Source organism: Amphiura filiformis, chromosome 5, assembly GCF_039555335.1.
Source record: "Amphiura filiformis chromosome 5, Afil_fr2py, whole genome shotgun sequence".
Taxonomy (NCBI): Eukaryota; Metazoa; Echinodermata; class Ophiuroidea; order Amphilepidida; family Amphiuridae; genus Amphiura; species Amphiura filiformis.
Genome location: NC_092632.1, coordinates 14,630,573 through 14,649,725, shown reverse-complemented (window position 1 = coordinate 14,649,725; position 19,153 = coordinate 14,630,573). Strand labels below are relative to the sequence as shown.

Sequence of the window (19,153 nt, the reverse complement as noted above, 5' to 3'; positions counted from 1 at the left end):
TATGAGTTTGCAATAGTCAAAAGGCTATCTTCAGTAGATAGCTTTTAAAGGAGATAAATATGATGAAACCGACAAGTTGTTATATTGTGTCCTTTCAATTTATTAATCTTCACAAATCTGTTAGTGTTTCTCTGCTGAAGCACAAACAAGGCAAGCATACCATATACCACACAGGGACCAGTGTTTCAGAGGCTATATTTCACAATTTGGTCCAGTGAAAATTAGATCACAGTGTAGGTGCACAAGAATTTGCAATTCTGTATTACAAAGTAGTCAATTTGAGGAGTTTTGTTGGTACACTACACCTAATGAGCTATTCCAGTTGTAATCTATACACCCCTATGGAAGACATGACCTTAATCTTCCACACAGGGAGTGTGAATTTCAAATGGGTTACCGGAATGGGTGACTCCAGTTGAAATCTACACCCCCTGTGTGGGAGATTAAGCTTATGTCTTCCATAGGGATATATGGATTTCAACTGGAGTAGCCCAATATGTAGCTGCCTGTGATTATTTTAGTAGTTGTACAAATCCTTATGTTCTCAAATCCAACAGAGTTATGATAAAAGCAAAGATATCTGATGCATTTGGGTACTTAAGATCGATAAAATCTCTATGAAGTAAACCCAAAGGCAAAAGTGGAAAATGGCAACAATATATAATGGTCATGTCCATTTATGATCAACTTGTCGACTGTTCTGTCAGAGATCATACAAACAACCTTAGTAAACTATAATCATAACTTAAGTCCTGGGAATAGTACAGCAATCCCTCTGAAATTGCTCAATTTCAGGAAATGTTAGGTAAGGCCTGCGCTGGGTCAATGCCATCTTATCTGCTTACTTTCACTAACAAATAGCTATTTCCATCCTACTCAAGAGCAATAATCAAATCTTGCTTACGGAAATGAAAAGTAAATTATAGCACCATTATGGAATATTTCAATACTGATACAATGAGCTTTCATCTACAGCAAGACATCTTGCTATTAACAACTATGTATCCATTTTGGTACTTCAACTGCTGAATTGCCAACACTTACCACTGCACTTTTGAGATGTGTGCAATATGTGCGCAATATAATGCAAGAGGAAAAGCATTACGGCTTTGACAAGTGGAAAATGCTTTAATAGGTTTTATCAAGATGTTTTGTTGTCTTTAAGGTAATTCACCATGACATTTTAAAGAGAGATTTTCTACTGATGTAAGTGAGATTGCAAAAGATTTCTTGCGCAATTGCATCTCTGTAACATATTGGCGCACTTCATTTCTTGGCACTTTCAAAGCAATGGATAAATTCGATTTACTTTTTAAAGCCACTTAGATGTAAATTGAATATGTCTTAAATATGATTAGTAAGGTCAATGTCATGAAGTGAGTGGGAGATAAAATATCACACTAAATCATTGCTAACTGTAACAGATTGCCCTTACCATATGTTTCATTTTAAAAGCCATTCAGTGCCCTGTTCATGTTTTATATGACTGACACATTGAGAACAGTCAAATTACACAATTTCGAATGATTAATGTGTACATGTTTATATTAGGTTTACTACTATTAACATTTGCTTAATGGCATCCACACTACTACATTTGTTTATAATCTTTCCTGCAGAAATGCCTTTTAAATTAATCCTGAAATTTCTGACTCTTGTGCAAGTCCTTCATATAATGCACAATGCAGGTCTCCTGCGACAATCTTCATGGTTTTAGGCAATTTTTGACAAGCTGCTAATCGTGCTAGTACCATCGGTCTCATTTTGAGTGGCAATGCTCAATATTCTTCATTTAACAAGTATAGTTCAAAATTCAACCTCACACATTGCGGAGTATGAGTTTTTGTACCCAATCAACTCAAAGATCAGTTGATGAGTATATACATGTACTTGTAAACTATGTACCTGAAAGATGAGAAATTTAAATACTAATGTAACACAAGCTGGTTATTCAGGCATTGGATCATACCTTGTAATCAGCCCAGTTTATAAGTATACTAAGACTAATGTAACACAAGCTGGTTATTCAGGCATTGGATCATACCTTGTAATCAGCCCAGTTTATATGTATACTAATGTAACACAAGCTGGTTATTCAGGCATTGGATCATACCTTGTAATCAGCCCAGTTAATAAGTATACTAATGTAACACAAGCTGGTTATTCAGGCATTGGATCATACCTTGTAATCAGCCCAGTTTATATGTATACTAAAGTAACACAAGCTGGTTATTCAGGCATTGGATCATACCTTGTAATCAGCCCAGTTTATATGTATACTAAAGTAACACAAGCTGGTTATTCAGGTATTGGATCATACCTTGTAATCAGTAGTTGATGATACAACACTGAGTGTTCAACCAATCTCTCACTGGTGTAATGGGATATTGAAAGGTATCACTTTAATGCATAAAATTAAAAAAACCACTGCTCCCCAATTACTAGAAACACCCCAATTATACTGCCCCCAATTATACTGCCCCCAATTATGCAAATTAGGCCTTATCAAAACCCAGTTGCACACCCAGAAAGATTCATACTGTGTGGACTCTATGTGAGAGAAAAGTTACTTAATTACTAGATTTGATACTGTGTGGACTCTATGTGAGAGAAAAGTTACTTAATTACTAGATTTGATACTGTGTGGACTCTATGTGAGGGAAAAGTTACTTAATTTACTAGATTTATACTGTGTGGGAGCTCTGTGTGGGCAGAAAGTTTACCAAGTTAGAACTGTGTGAGGAGCTGTGTGCTGGAAAGATTTTATATTTTGTGCCTTGGACAATACTGAGATTTCGGTATTCTTGGTATATTCTATTCGGTATTCCGTTGTGATTATTGGATTGATCGTTATTTATTGGCATTCTCGGGGGTATTCTGTAGGCACACAGTCTAGTATTATATTGCGATATTATTGATTGTGAAGAGTTTGTTGTGAGGAAGAAAAGGGAGTAAATAAAGCTACCAATTGAAATAGAAAAAATACATGTGTGAAACGTGTTGTTATCTCTATAAGGTTTGTGTCAAAGTCCACACGGTGTGTTCTGCCACACCAACGAACCCGTGGTGGTGATAAAACTAAACCAGTAGCCCTACCAGTCTCCGGTCCCGCCACAAATGGTGGCAGCGGTGGGATCGTGTTAAATTTGTAGACACAACCTTAGAGATAAAGATCAAGTAACTGTGTGTAAATTTCGTGATGAGAAAAACTGTGTGTTATCTGTGTGTAAACTCAGTGGATGAGGGAAAATAGTTGCTTTGTGCATGCATCTGTGTGTAAACTCAGTGGATGAGAAAAAAAATAATTGCTTTGTGCATGTGTCTGTGTGGAAACTAAGTGAACTGAGAGTACTGGTCAAACCAAATGTTTAACTATAGAAGATATTTAAAACAAGAGAATTAATTAACTTAGTGTACACAGGCGTGTGGTATTATACTTTGTGAGAACAAAAGAACCCCTGGTGTGACAGTCTGAAGTTTAATGAACTCTGTTAGCCATGAGTGCAGATAAAGAGAGTGAGACTGGAATAATGGAAAAGGAGGGTTCTGTGCATGATGAAATGGAGGTTAGAGGCGCAGAGTTGGGTGCAGTGGATAGTAAGGCCTCTGAGACCATTGCGCACAATGACTCTGAAGGAGTGAGTTCTAAAGAGAGTGATTCGGAGAGTAAGAGATCAAAGGAGAGATTTAGTCGTTATAACCTGAGGTCAACTAGAAGTAGAGAAGAGACATATGTAAGAAAGTCTAAGGCAAATAGTGACAGTGATGGAGAAGACAGTGTGATAGATAGAGAAAGGCATGAGTTGCGTGCAAGTAAACAATCAAGACAAAAGCTTGTGAGTGAGAGAGAGGTGTTGGGAAGACAAAATGATGAACTTGAGAAGGAGAAGAGAGACTTGAGAAGATTAAATGATGAGCTGGAAGAGGAAGCTATGAGACTTGCTAGGGAGGCTAGAGCTAAGTCATCAGAGATAAACGACCAAAATGCCTTGATACAAGAGTTGAGATCGATTATTAGAGAAATAGAGCAGGAAAGAGTACAGTTGTTGGGAAGAGTGAAAGGAATGAAGGCAGAATTGAAAGATGTCCAAACAGAGAAGCAAACCGTTGAATGGGAGTTAGAAGAATGTATTCATAATGTCAAAAAGGCTCAACAAGAGCGAATAGAATTTGAAAGTAAGGAAGAGGAGCAGACAAAAGAATGGGAGAAGACAATGCAAAGAAAGGCAAAGTTGAGGTTTAGGGAGTTTCGTCAGAGAGAGGAACTTGCAAGGAAAGAGAGAATGAGGCAATTTGAGAAAGAAGACAGTGACTTCGACTCAAATCTTGCATTGCTTGAAAAGCGGTTACAAGAAAAACGAGGAAGTACAATGAGTGAATCTTGCAGTGAAGTAAGTGAGAAGATCTGTGGTGGTCTGGAAAGATTACAATCTCGAATGTGTGAGCGAGATGTGCAGACCAAGAAACCTGCCAAGTACACTAGTACGAGTGAAAGTGAGGTAGAGGGTAAAGGCAAAGGTGTCGGAAAGAAATTGAGTCCCCGAAAGAAACAAATGAAAGGGCGTAAGAAGCGGGAAGTTCAAATGAAACAATCTGACTGTACTAGTGAAAGTGAAAGTGAGAAAGTGAGTAGGCCTACAAGTGCTCGAATGAGGCCTCAGAAATACGATGGCAAGGGTGTGTTGGCAGATTTTCTGTCCCAGTTTGAAGCATGCCGCGAGTACAATAGATGGTCTGATAAAGAGGCTGCATTTCAGTTGTTTTCATGCTGTCAGGATGATGCACTGAACAGGTTAACAACTGATGATGTGACCCCCGTACTTGTACGTATGCAGATCTTGTGGAGGTGCTTGAAAGAGAGTTTGGCCCGAGAGAGTGTAAGAGTAGTTATATAATGGAGTTAAATCAAGTAAAGCAAAAACCGGGGGAAAGTGCACGTGAGTTAGGCAATAGAATCAAGAAGTTGGCATCGTTAGCCTTTAGAGGCAAAGATACAAATAGTAAGGCGACAAGAGAAGAAATGAGCTTGAATAGCTTTACCTTAGCCTTACATAATAAAGATATCAGAGATGTTGTGTTTGGTGCGGAGTTTGCTAGCCTAAAACAGGCTATTGATAAGGCAGAGTTTTTAGAGTCATATCATAAGAGGGATGAAGAAATTGAACATGCGCCTGTGAGAAGACGTGAAAAACATGTGTCGTTGTACGGAAATCTGGGGTAGAACATGTGGACGAAAAGCTGTGTGAAACTGAAGGTGAAGAGTTGGAAGAAAGAATTGTACAAAAAGTGCTTAGTGATATTAAGGTGCGCACACTGATTGAGTCAGCCCGAGATGTGTATGAAATTCCAGCTGTAGCAAGTAGGCCTACAGGCTCTTATGTTAGGCCCTCACAGTTTCATGTAAATGAAAATAGAATACCTCAGACTGGGTCAGTGACATGCTATCACTGTGGCGAACCTGGGCATGTGAGACCAAATTGTCCTTTCAGATCAGGAGGTGGAAATGAAAATAGAAAACCTCAGACTGGGCAAGTGTTGTGTTATCAGTGTGGTGAACCTGGGCATGTGAGACGAATTGTCCTTATAAATCAGGAAAAGACAGTAGGCCTAAGATGCTATGTATGAATTGTAATAGCCCGGTCATGGATGGAGAGAATGTGGATATCCACCATTGTGTTTCGGATGCCATGAAGAGGGGCACCGTTCCCGAAACTGTCCCAAGTCGGGAAACGAGGGGAGGCTAAACCACTGGTCCAAGGGGAGGCCCCAGACAATGAGAGAGGGCCAGAGACAGCCAATCAATCAGTATCAGGCACCACTGACACAGTAAATAGAGAATCGGAGCGTGTGAATAATGTAGAGGGTGAGAGCGACGAGTTTGTCAGATTAATTGGAGCTGAGTATTTTGATACAAAAGATGAGGGCGAGGAGTATTCTGAAATCAATGAATTGTGGATCTCAGCTAATGTGCAGGGTGAGAAAATAATGTTTTGTTTGGACAGAGGTGCCTCACGAGTGATTTTGAAATCCGAACAGTACTTGTGTATTCCGGAAAGTAGACGGCCAAAATTAATGTTAAAGAATGTTGTATTAAAGCAGGCTGATGGTACAAAGGTACAAATTGATGGCGTGGCTAATATGAATATACAGGTGGGAAGTTGTAGATTGCAAATTCCAGTATATATGTAGCACCTATGAGTGACAAATGAGTATGTTATTAAAGCATGCAGGTACAGTGTTGGCCAGAATGTATTATGTACATGATAATGATGTTCAAGTTATGCATGCAGCAGAGGAACATGCTAATGATATAACAAGTGACTTGCCAGAATATCTGTGTGATATGATAGAGCGGTGTACTAAAGACTTAAATGAGAACGAGATTAGTGAAGTGGTGAAATTGGTTATTGAAAATTAAGATGTGTTCTCTAGTGGTGAGTTTGATATTGGTCGTACTAGTCTAATCATGAACCCGGGATACGTCGTCAGAAGGTATTGGATTTCGAGGAGATCAAGAACATTACAGAGTGGACCATCACCTGGAAAGAATAGAACTGTGTTTTATATGTTTCACTTGTGTGTTTTTTTTGTTTTTTTGTTTTTTTGTATGAGTAGTTTTAAGGTAAGCTAGACCTGGAGAATAAGGTACTTTTCAATACCCATTAGTCTGGCCTCCCAGTTGTGATGATGTGTGTGTGCCGAGGACGTCACACTCTGGGAGGGGGGCTGTGTAATGGGATATTGAAAGGTATCACTTTAATGCATAAAATTAAAAAAAACCACTGCTCCCCAATTACTAGAAACACCCCAATTATACTGCCCCCAATTATACTGCCCCCAATTATGCAAATTAGGCCTTATCAAAACCCAGTTGCACACCCAGAAAGATTCATACTGTGTGGACTCTATGTGAGAGAAAAGTTACTTAATTACTAGATTTGATACTGTGTGGACTCTATGTGAGAGAAAAGTTACTTAATTACTAGATTTGATACTGTGTGGACTCTATGTGAGGGAAAAGTTACTTAATTTACTAGATTTATACTGTGTGGGAGCTCTGTGTGGGCAGAAAGTTTACCAAGTTAGAACTGTGTGAGGAGCTGTGTGCTGGAAAGATTTTATATTTTGTGCCTTGGACAATACTGAGATTTCGGTATTCTTGGTATATTCTATTCGGTATTCCGTTGTGATTATTGGATTGATCGTTATTTATTGGCATTCTCGGGGGTATTCTGTAGGCACACAGTCTAGTATTATATTGCGATATTATTGATTGTGAAGAGTTTGTTGTGAGGAGGAAAAGGGAGTAAATAAAGCTACCAATTGAAATAGAAAAAATACATGTGTGAAACGTGTTGTTATCTCTATAAGGTTTGTGTCAAAGTCCACACGGTGTGTTCTGCCACACCAACGAACCCGTGGTGGTGATAAAACTAAACCAGTAGCCCTACCAGTCTCCGGTCCCGCCACACTGGGTTTAGTATTGGGAGTTCATGACATTTCAAATGGTCAGCTAGGGGATTCATGGTAAGGCTATTGAGCATTGTGGTAAGTACCACAATGACTTGCAATGTATGTATGATACATACATACTACAGGTGTTTGTGAGTGAACATAACTTAAATGTAGCTTAGGTAATTGGTGATGTACCTAAACCTGAAAAATAATATTAGAAAAATATTAAAGGAATAACTTGTGATAAATTACATGAGGTTAGGGAACATCTAGGCAGTGGAAGAAGAGGGAGTGGCACACATCCCCCTACAACATTTCCTATGAGGGATGTCTCCTAAAAATCCTTAAAGAAGACAATGTGAATAAGTTTTGTGGACACTTTGCCTTTACAGGTAATCTGAAATTTCATGACTTAATGGGGAGACTGTCTTCCAATATGACAGAATTTTTTTCTTCTTCAATTATGTAGCTATTATCTTTTTTTTATGATATTGGATGCAAGTTTTCTTCATTACAACAAACATTCTGCAAATTTCTTGAAATTCCAGAAACCTATCCAAACAATGTCTATCAAATGTATAAATTGTTTAATTTGTGACAAAAAGCAATTATAAGAATATACCCATTTCATTAATGTCAGCTATATAATTAGCTAATTCCATTACTGCAGAAAACTCTTCCATGTATGGTACAAATGTATGTATGTAATGCTCTCTGAAGCAATTACCAAACTGTGATGGTCATCAGTGTTAATAATGTATGCATAATATATGCATAATTATGTCTGTGAATGTTATGATCACATTACACAATTTGAAAAGGTTGATATTTTTTCCTTGATTACTAATGTTGCTATAATTTGTATTAAATTTTAAATATTAAAACATGTGTAGTTTAAACAATTCATTTTCAATCATGTTTGCCATATTTTATTTGACAACTATAAGCCTGTTGCAGTAATACACCATAATCTGCATACTTCCACATCTGAAATATTCCACCAACCATCCAAACAGAAATTCTTCTATTTTTATGAACCGCGAAAGCCGGAATTCTTCTGTTTTTACAAACAACGAAAGCCAGGTGACTGCCTTGTACACCATAATCTACATCTTTCTATTCTTCAGAATTTTTACAACCCATAAATTATATTTGAGATCAAAAACTTTAAACTGGTCTGAAGATGGAATCTAACAGGCCAAATCAATGGTACACAGTTTTCCTTTTACAAAAAAAATGACTACAGTTTGCTGACATTTAGCACATGCAAAGTTGGGGGGAAATAGAAAGCACGGATAAAAGCACCAATCCAATTTGAAATTTATTAGTGTGTCGTCTTGTGAGACCAAACGCATCATGTGTTCTTCAGTATCAAAGTCATCAGTGCGACTTAGCGAATGGGGCAACATACGGTCACTGCATCTAGCTTCCTTAATTGCCAATACTCCTATATCCGAGGATTGAACCCAACTATGCAAACATTGTAATTTTACGGTACTAAATGCTAGGATTTTACACTTAAGTTGACAGAGCTGAATTAGCCTTTCACTCATATTACCTGAGCTAGTATTCAGTGTTTATTTAAATTGACTACTCTGAGTATTTTGATAGGATAATGCTTACAGGTAGTGCTTATGTGCTTAACTGCTCTTCTGATAGCTTCATCCTTGTCATATTGTGTCATTTTGTGTATCGCATTACACAAGACACAAGAGGTCGTAATAAACATGATTGTGTAACAAGTAAAATATACCCCTCCTTGTGGTTGTCAACTGCACAAAAATCATCAAACGGGGTAAGTACCATACCGTATCACAGTGTGCATTATGCATAAAATGGATTCCCTTTTGTGTTAATATTTAGGTCTACAGATAAATGTATGGTTGCACAAACCATTTGCTTCGTACTAGCATTCACAAGGCAAATATACTTATAACACAAAATGATCAAAATAATACCCTCGAAAAGGAAAAAATCACCATCCTAACTCATTAAAAATTTCATCGTAATAAATTTTTCGATAATGAGCAATAAGAGCAGTAACAAAATTTATCTCCCAACATTTTCTACACACATCATTCATCACATATTGCAGGTTGCGGCAGAAAATTGATACTCCCTCCTAGCCCATTTGCCCCATCTAATTGGAACTATGTTCTATTTATAGATATACTTTGATCACATCAGCTGCACGAGCTGTCATTTATAGTCGTCACATGCTGACAGATATGCTGTGTACATGTACGGATACATGTATGTAAAATTTATATTAATTCCAATGCTTCAAGTTGATTTTAGACATTTTATGTCAAGATAGTTCATTGCCACTTGTGCTACTGTTTTCAAATCGGCTTTTCATCACCATTTCCATCTGAATGAACACAATGAAGTATACTTGTAGAAGGAGGATTTTATGGTTAAAGGTACAGGTAATTTAAAACTAATGTAATATATTATATAAAGGTTAAATGCAGAAACAATGCTCATAAGCCAAAGTGACTATAGATCTCTTGACATGTAAATACCCATATGGCATGCTTCAGTCAAGAGCCAGCACTTTCAGCCAATCTTATCAACACATTTCATAACATTACACTGTTGTACATGGGTTCCAAATCTCTTTCAGTGACAAATTATCATCGTTTACAAGTATTCAGTGTTTTGCATGTGGCTATTTTACCACATGCTAACACATTCCACAAAATTGAATGCATGGCAAGTTTACTGCAAGTAAAACTGTGAGAAGATCAAATTGTGTCACATACACTGCTTAATTCATTGCCTTACGTATAATGAGATGGTCATGCATCGCTGCTGTGCATCAATCAAAGCTTGCTCCGTAATACAGAGTATCTTTGGAGCCTGAATACAAGTTCAGATCAATGAAGAGATTGTCAATTTCAAATATCTGAAGGTGTGTGTGTGCATGTGTCATTTTGCAATTGTAATTCTGAGGAAATTGGATGAAAACCTGCCAATACATACATACATACATACATACAGTTATTTATAAAGCACCTTTAAAATTTATCTATCAAGGCGCTGAACAAGGAGAGAAAAAATTTAAAAAAGAAACACAGAATCTATGGAGGACCAATGGCCAATATCTTAACACATGTCCTTGCATTGCTATGTCCTCAGAGGCTCAAGACTAAATATAACATAACCAAAGAGATTAGACCCAAAGAGAACCAACTCAGATTACCCCATGCATAATGCTATGATATATCCGCCATATTGGTCTGTCATGCAGAGACCAAAACAGTGTACTTCGGGACATTAATGAGCAAAACACTTACCGAACAATAGCGTCTTAAGCTTGAGCGTTGCAATGGTTTGTGTGCGTTACCTGCACAATGCACTATTCGCACAACGCAAAACAAGCATGCACATCAAATCGGACGTTTATCGGGCGCATTTTTTTGTACACTATTTTGCCCTCTATGAGTGACATACAAACATGGTGGAGTTGGTTCTCTTTGGGTCTAATATCTTTGGACTTTACCTAGAGCTATAGGGCAACCATCTTGTATTTCATGTGTTTCTTGTGTTCATGCCATCTTGGTCTAATGAAGATTGTGAGCTTATTATCATTATCAGCACTCTTTTTTACAGGCATTGGGCTATTACAACTGAATTTCATACACCCCCTATCATAATTACACATTACCTTAATCTCATAGACAGGGGTGTGTGAATTTCATGGAATCACCATTCAGGTACATCATTTGAAATTCACACTGCTTGTGTGGAAGATCAAGGTCATATCTTCCATACAGGGTGTATGGATTTCAACTGGAATAGCACAACTGTTTATCAACACAACGTTTTCCACAGACATTATGTTGCTAGTTTCGAGTCCTTCAAACTGTAGTGATACATGTATGCACACCTGTGTATTTTATGCGTGTGTGTACGCACAGACCACACATTTGTGGGTGGGGTTGGGGTGCGTTGGTTAACACCATCCATCAACTGAGGATGCTGACCAGAATACACATCATATAATAATAAATAATAATAATAATAATAATAAATAAGCATTTATAATGCGCCATTTATCTAGAAAATTAAATCTAATCCAAGGCGCAAAAACACAAATACAAATAACAAGCAAGAATACATTAATAACCATGTATGCATGAAACAGAGTTAACAAAAAGGATAGTTGAATAAAACAAATCAACTATCCAAATTGTTAGCTCTATACAAATTCATACAACATGTACAAAATACAACCAACATGAACCAAAAATCCTTAATACATGTTAAACAAAATACATAGCAGTATATGAGCATGATAAATCAAACATTAGTTGACATTATACGCAGCATTGAATAAGAAAGTTTTGAGTCCAGATTTGAACTGATCAACAGAAATTGATTGCACTGGATACCCAGCTACTGTGGACATCCTCAGTTTCTTTTCCCCACAAATATATTGCAAACAACGTAAAAATCACCATGACCATGTCTGGTTTGGTACAGTTTCGGGTGAACAAAGTCCTCATTTATATGTCCGAGACTAAGGTATAGTTGAAAAATCCTGAGTCCTTGTTTGCTGGTCAAAACAAGTGTGTATCTGACTGCGTGTCCTATTTGTGCACATGTATGACATAATACTTACCCATTCCTCGTTTGAACTGATCTACAGGCTGACTAGAAAGCCCCAGCACAGTGACCTGAGCAACTCGAGCTCGTCCCTGCTCCTTGCCGAACAAACTCAACTCGCTATCTTTGGATTGTTGTAGCACCTAAAATAGCAAGCAAAGTACATAACAAAAAATGTAATGAATAAACAAGAATTTACATGAATGAATGCTACAAAAATATTGACTGGCATATTAAGTTTGCTACCTTATCGTGTCAATTTCAAATGTATGAATTCCTTTCAACAACCTGGTTTCTACTAATTATGGTTTTAATAACCAAAACCTCATAACTGAGTACTATAGTTTGATCAGCTCGTAATCGGCAGGAATTGTTGGGCTTTAACCACTACGCCGAAAAGAAGACCCATGTTAAGAGTGATATAGTTGACATATCTGGTCTATATTGTGCGTGTTTAAAAAGAAAATGTACATTATACAACATTTAGCACTTCAATTAATGATTTATGATGCTTTTGGCAAGATGTCACAAGACAATTCTCAAAATAAAAAATATAGATATTAATCCGCGATGTTATAAGGCCTGCCTATTACGAGCTGATCAAACTATAACTGCACTTGAAACACAAACACGCTGACTCCTACTGTACGAAATGAAACAGTATATCTTATGAAAGCTCAAGCATCTCTTTGAGTTTGCAGATGCAACTATTGCAGAATAATTGCACCCTCCTACATGTAGTCCGAACATAACATTTATGAAATATTTACTAGAAAGAAATAAACCAATATATATTCAGGTAACATGACCTCAATATAAAACAGAAGGACACAGTGTGTGAATTAGCAATTTAGTCAATTTAGTATTTCAGCATCTGTGTAATTAAACTCTTGGCATGCATCCACTGATTATGTTTAAAACCTTAGACATTTCAACATTAATTAAAATATATTTTTATGAAACTATTGCACCAGAGGATAACAAGGCTATCATGCTAGTTACACTTTCTTTGCACTTTTTGTTCTATCTAAGTTAATAAGTAAACATTGGGATTCATAACACATGATTTATCATCAAGAAAACGGATCTCAAGGCTCGATATCTGCTGTGGATTGCAATTGAATGCAGCTACAAAATATGGTAAAATAGAGAAAACAGGACAGAAAAGTGGGAAGAGGGAAATTTCAGAATGCAGGAGAAAATCATAATTCCAGCAGAAACAACCTGCAAGGTTGGTCATCCATCAGCAATCATGCTCACCAATATGGCACTGCAGGGAATCGAACCCTTGTCCACAGTGGCAATGGGCGAATGCATCAATGACTGCAATCCATCCTCGCATGTACGTAAGTGAATTAAGTTACCATTTTGCAATGTTACATAAATAACCACCAAAGTTATAAACCACACACTCAAAACAAGAGCAAAAGACTATGAATGTGACACATAGGGACTACTAATCATATCACACAGATGATGTTTAAACTCTGGTCAGCTCATGCATGCTCCTGATAGATGTAAATGATCTCATTAAGGATGTTACTCCATTTGCCTCAAGGATAAAACTCTATGTTTGCATTAACTCGCTGATGTTGGTGATCATCATCATTCTGGCATTTACTGTCAGTATCAAACTATGTCATTTTTACAGCACAAAACTTTCATAACTGTCACAAAAGTACCATTTTTGCCAGTCATATATTTTTGTTTTCAAACTAGCTTTTTTTTCTCTACAACTAGATGCATTGTGATTATGATGACAGGAATCTATTTCAAAATATCTATATGTACCATTCATTTCAAAATTGGCAAAATTAAGAATCACACAAAAATAAGATGTTTTTCCTGATACTCTGCCAGATATGTGAGATGTACTATTGAGTACTAGCTGCTTATCGAACCGTCATACAAATATTGAATATTCAGGTACTCTAAATATTGAACATTCACGTACTCGAAATATCATGTTTAAGAGGAGAAAAGCTCTCCATATTTTCATCTTTTTTGTCATGGAATTTGTAAATTTCAAATGTTTCAACTGCCCAGAGGGATGCACTTATATCTTCAGAACCTAACCTACGTTTCACATTCATGAAAATATTATCAAATTCATATCCATTGCTGAATCCAAAAAGGTCTGTGCTTTATTATTTTTATTCACTTGTGACATTCTTATTTTTACCCAACAATCTGCAAATCCATTTCCAATACTAACATACTTTCCCATGTAAAACTACTTTTTAACAAAGAATTTAACTTTTAGATTTTGTGAGAAGTCCCTATTCTAGAATTTGAATTCCAGCAAATTAACATATCTTTGGATTTTGACCAGTTTAAAAAGTAACTCTGAATTTCTAGATTTTGCTAACTTAAGATCCTGCGAAAATGCTCGCCATTGGGTAATTGTAAAAAAGAGTGCCTCAAAATAATTAGTTTTACAGCATCTATGAACTCAGTGGTTTTACTTTATAACCATCAACATTTTATGAAAAACATTCAAGAATTTGAATCAGTTTCAACTTTTTGACCTTCTACATTTTTAGGAAGAACTTCTAAATTCTTGGATTTCAGTAATTTTCCCACTAGCTTTCATTGTGAATAAATAAGTCTTGATAGCTTTTTGTATGAACTGTCAATGTGAAAAGGCATACCAAAGTTATCAAATATTATGGTTTCAGTTTTTATGTACACTTGCATTGTTTTAAAATTAAATAGAAAGATTACCGTAGTCAAACAATCCAGTTGACATATGACGTACAAAGGATGGATATGAAATTCATTAAAACCTCATACAAGCTGTAGCTCAGTTGTTCCTTTACGAAAGTTCCTGTAGCATACATGTCAGGAAACATGAAGTGGTTGGCCCTTTGTTATTTTTAAATACTTGTCAAATACAGCAATTTTGACAATCTTCAGAAATTTCAAATTTGCAATGCAACTTCAAATATGCCAAGCAATTGACCTGTTTACTTATTTTTGTGCGACATGATCTAACCCATTCAGACCAAAGTCAGCAATTATGAAATTGAGATACATGTACATGTCAAAAATAAGGTGCAAAACACAATAAAACAACAAAAGTTCCAAAACTTTGAATCAAGTATGCCGGTTGCCTTTAAGAGCAAATAAATGCATAAATAATTTGAAGAAGCAAACTAAATTTGCCTCAGCATTTGATACAAATTATAACACTGTAACTGTTAATTGAGCAATCCACATCCCACTCAAATCAAGCATTGATTTCAAGCATGATCATCTGTCAGGACACAGTTCTTTAACCTCAATATACTTACACACTAACAGACTGACCTTTGAACATGTTGGGTACAGAAACTCATCTCTCCAATCAAGTTTGGGGCTATAAGAATGAGATCAATCTGGCTTGTAGTGGATTTGGTTATCTGTACTAATGTGATAGCATGGGATGTTTTCAATACCAATTAACATCCTATATTCTTCGTTAAGTTAGGAAATTGTACTGTAATTACGGAGTAGCCAATCTAAATAATTCAACTGCAATTTCCAAATCATAAATTGCCATCAATTTAACACTAGCATGGTCTTCTCAAATTATTCATATAACATGGTTGTGAATAGTCTCTACTGCTTTCATTATCAAGTTACACATGTTGATTTTATTGTTAGCTTAGCTCCCAGAGCTTTCGAGTGGTAGGGGCTTACAGTACAGAAATAGCTGCCCTCTAAAAGCTACACATTTCTCTCATCACAGAATGTATTTAATTTGACATTGTCTTTAAAAAGTATAAAAAGGCAGCTTTTACACTGACTGAAAAACAACAATCTTGATTTTATTCTCAAAGCTAGTAGCTTTTCAAACAAGTAAGCTCAATTATTAAGTCAATTTTATGCGGGAAAGGGAAATGTAATTTGTCAAATCCATTTCCTGAATAATTGTAATTGAATGACATTTTGCACTTTTCTAATATTCATTTGAAATTGAAAGGCTCTTCTGAGAAGAATGAAATTATAATTGAACCTGAACAGTACACATAATTTGGGGAGTTTTGTTGCCACACCCACAGTATTATACAGGGTCAGAATTAGGAGAATATATCTACCTATACCTAGTGACTATTTTCGTCCTATTTTCAGTAATGTGTCCTATGTAGTTGAATGGTCACTTTTGACCACTTATGTGTGTCTGGACTACCACTCTTGAGTCTCTCAAAGTCTGCCTGCACTCTGCTTACCATATACAAACACTTTGCTGACAAGAAAATATTCAAAAAGTAATGTGGAAGATGGCGAGTTATGTTCCACTGACTGTCAATTTAACCATGCGATGTCAAGTAATACAAGAACCTTTTTAAAATGTGCTATATGTATTTTTTTAACCAGAGGGTTGAACAAAAATTCATCCACACATGTTTGAGACAAGACAATAACTGAAATAGAAAGATGAGGTGATTCTGAAAACCTGGCTTTCTCAAGACAGCAGTGTCTGTGTGTGAAACATGCACGATCAAAGGTGGTGCATCTGTATTTTGCAATGTGGCACAACTGTGCCCTACAGATCCCTACAGATACACCCTCTTTGATCACGTGTGTATCTCATGCGGACGATACTATCTCGATGAAGCCAAATAGACTATATTCTAGTTAATGAACATGTTGTTCATCCTCTGGATTCAACTTTTGCAAGGTTTCATCTCATCTAGTTGATGTTAGTTTGTTCTTGTGTGAGCTGGTTTGAAATTTCTCATTGCACTCTGGGAGATGGTCCTGGTTGTTATAGTTATTTCAAAATGTAAGCTGGTTAGGGTTCTACAACTAGAACTGTGTCCCTGAATAATACTAAATAGTTCAATATGATGTGTCTTTTGCCATAATGATCACTGATTTGCTGCTAAGTGTGCTGAGGCCTGTGTGGTTGGCATAGCGCATCATGATCACCGTAAGGTTTTTTTGTTCACCATATTTCCTGAACAAGTTTTCATTTTTCATGAAACCTTTCATGCTGAGCCACTATCCTGTTGTTGCACTGAAATCAGTTTGTGGTAATGCGAGTTGGAGCCCCAGCAGTCACATAAATTTGTTCCTGTGAAATATTGGGCTGTCTTGACATTTCTCTGAACAAAGAACTAACTGCTCATTGTCTTGGTTTACCTTGACTCAGGGAGATGATCCTGGTACCATTTTTCCTGAATATTTTGTTCTTTTTTCAATGATGGAATGCAAGAAAGTTGCAAGTGCCTACCTATTTTGTTGTCACTTTTAACATTCTTGCATAGTTTGGTACTTACCTCTGACATGTTAATAAGTCCTACTGCCAGTGTTTTATATCCTAATATTGTCCTATTTTTATATCTTTTCCGTCTTTGTAACATAACCCGTAATTTGTTGCCTCTCTTCAGAAAGTGGGGATACTGCAAAAAGAAAAAGAGCATACAAAACATGTGTTAGAACATCTAAAAGTGTAATTTCAAAACCTCCTTTTATGGTATGTTGGAGCATATACAGTACAGTAGAGAGAAGATACCAACGAAAAAATTTATTCCCAAAATTTCTGTTGATTCCAATTTTGCATTTGCGAGTTAGGCATGATTATGTAACATGTATATTACATGGCTCCATAGGCCACTGTGCTGTAAATTTGTTCTGTTAACAAAACATAATAAATACAAATTTGACAATATTTTTGCTAAATGAATGAAGCTACTATTTTTTGTACACACCCATTGTACTCGTTAGAGGTTTCTGGTGGTATAAAATTCAACATTTTTTGGAAAAGTGGGATGCAGCTATGGATCACAAAATGCCCCTTTACTACACTTTAAACTGTTAATATCAAGAAGCTTAATTCTGATCTTCTTCAGATCTATGTATATACAATTGTACATGTATAACGAGTTTCAAAATCTGCTTTAAACATGGACCTCTTGAATAGCTTAACATTTTTGTTCCTCTTTTCTAAATTCATACATCCAAACAAAATGTATCAGCATAAGTTTACTTTTTTGAAAAGAAAATGGCTAAATTTTGCTCTTTTAGGGAAATTTTTTCAAAACATGGATCCATTTACAAGAATTTTTTATAAAAATCTACCCCATTTTTTTGCTGTTTTGGACAACAAGTTTTCCCATGTGTGGGGATTTGTTGCGAAAAACAAACCCATTTGAATGACACATCCCCATATACTTCAACACAGGCATTCAGGGTTTTCAGAAATTTCAAAAGCAATTATACATGTACCTGAGACAGACTTAGTTCCTCTGACTATAAGATCAGAGGTATGTCAAACAACTTTGTACACAAATGAACAAAAACATTATTGTTTGTGCAAGCTGTCTAAAGTACACAAGGATTGTTGAAACATGAATATCCTGGCCTCCTCTGAGAACAACACATAAACAAGCACACACTACAACAAACACTGAAACATAATGCAACAAAAATAGAGGAGAAAGTCATCAGTCCAAATTTACAAGTGCCAGGTGGACCCATCACAAACAGCCAAGAAGTAGGTTACTGTCTCTCTCTCTATCCAGGGATTGTGGTGTACTTGTGATGCAGCACACACAGTATGTACAGTTAAATGGTTCACTTGGGGTAGTAACCCTATAGCCACCTGAAATGCTGATTACAAGATGAAGCACATTACATTGTACATAATGCGGACATGCTACAATATTTACACTGCATAAATTTGTATCCGATTTTGGTTCCTTCAAAGCATATCCAGGCTTTCCCTAGTCACCAAACAAAATGCCGATTGTAAGTTAAAGCACATTACATTGTATGCTGCGACGCTATATCAGATTTTGTTTCCCCACGACAGCATGATATACATGTATCCATAATTTCCCAAGCACTGCCTGCTATAATAGCCAAATTTATCCAAAACTATGCTTGTTTGTACTCATTTGAATGCATGTTATGAAATATTTTCATGAAAATGCTCAAAGATTTGAAAGGCTGATCGACCTGCTGCAAGTTGTATAGCGTGTATAATATGCCATCAATTAACATTCAAATCACTTTCACATGACTTAATTCAAAAATAAAATGATGCTATTGAGATAAAATGTCCGTCACCATTAAGTGAAATATCTGAATGTTTACTGAT

At 36.4% G+C, this 19,153-nt stretch overlaps 1 protein-coding gene across 5 annotated transcripts in view; it reads right to left on the bottom strand.

Annotated features, from left to right (window-relative positions):
- LOC140152691 (phosphofurin acidic cluster sorting protein 2-like) overlaps nt 1-19,153 on the bottom strand; it is a 156,613-nt gene that overhangs the window by 83,923 nt on the left and 53,537 nt on the right. For all 5 annotated transcript variants that reach the window (XM_072175149.1, XM_072175151.1, XM_072175150.1 and 2 more), the window contains exons 4-5: nt 17,331-17,453; nt 12,083-12,209 (exon numbers count right to left, since the gene is read on the bottom strand). In XM_072175149.1, coding sequence (XP_072031250.1) covers nt 12,083-12,209; nt 17,331-17,453 — 250 coding nt within the window. The remainder of the gene's footprint in view (nt 1-12,082; nt 12,210-17,330; nt 17,454-19,153) is intronic.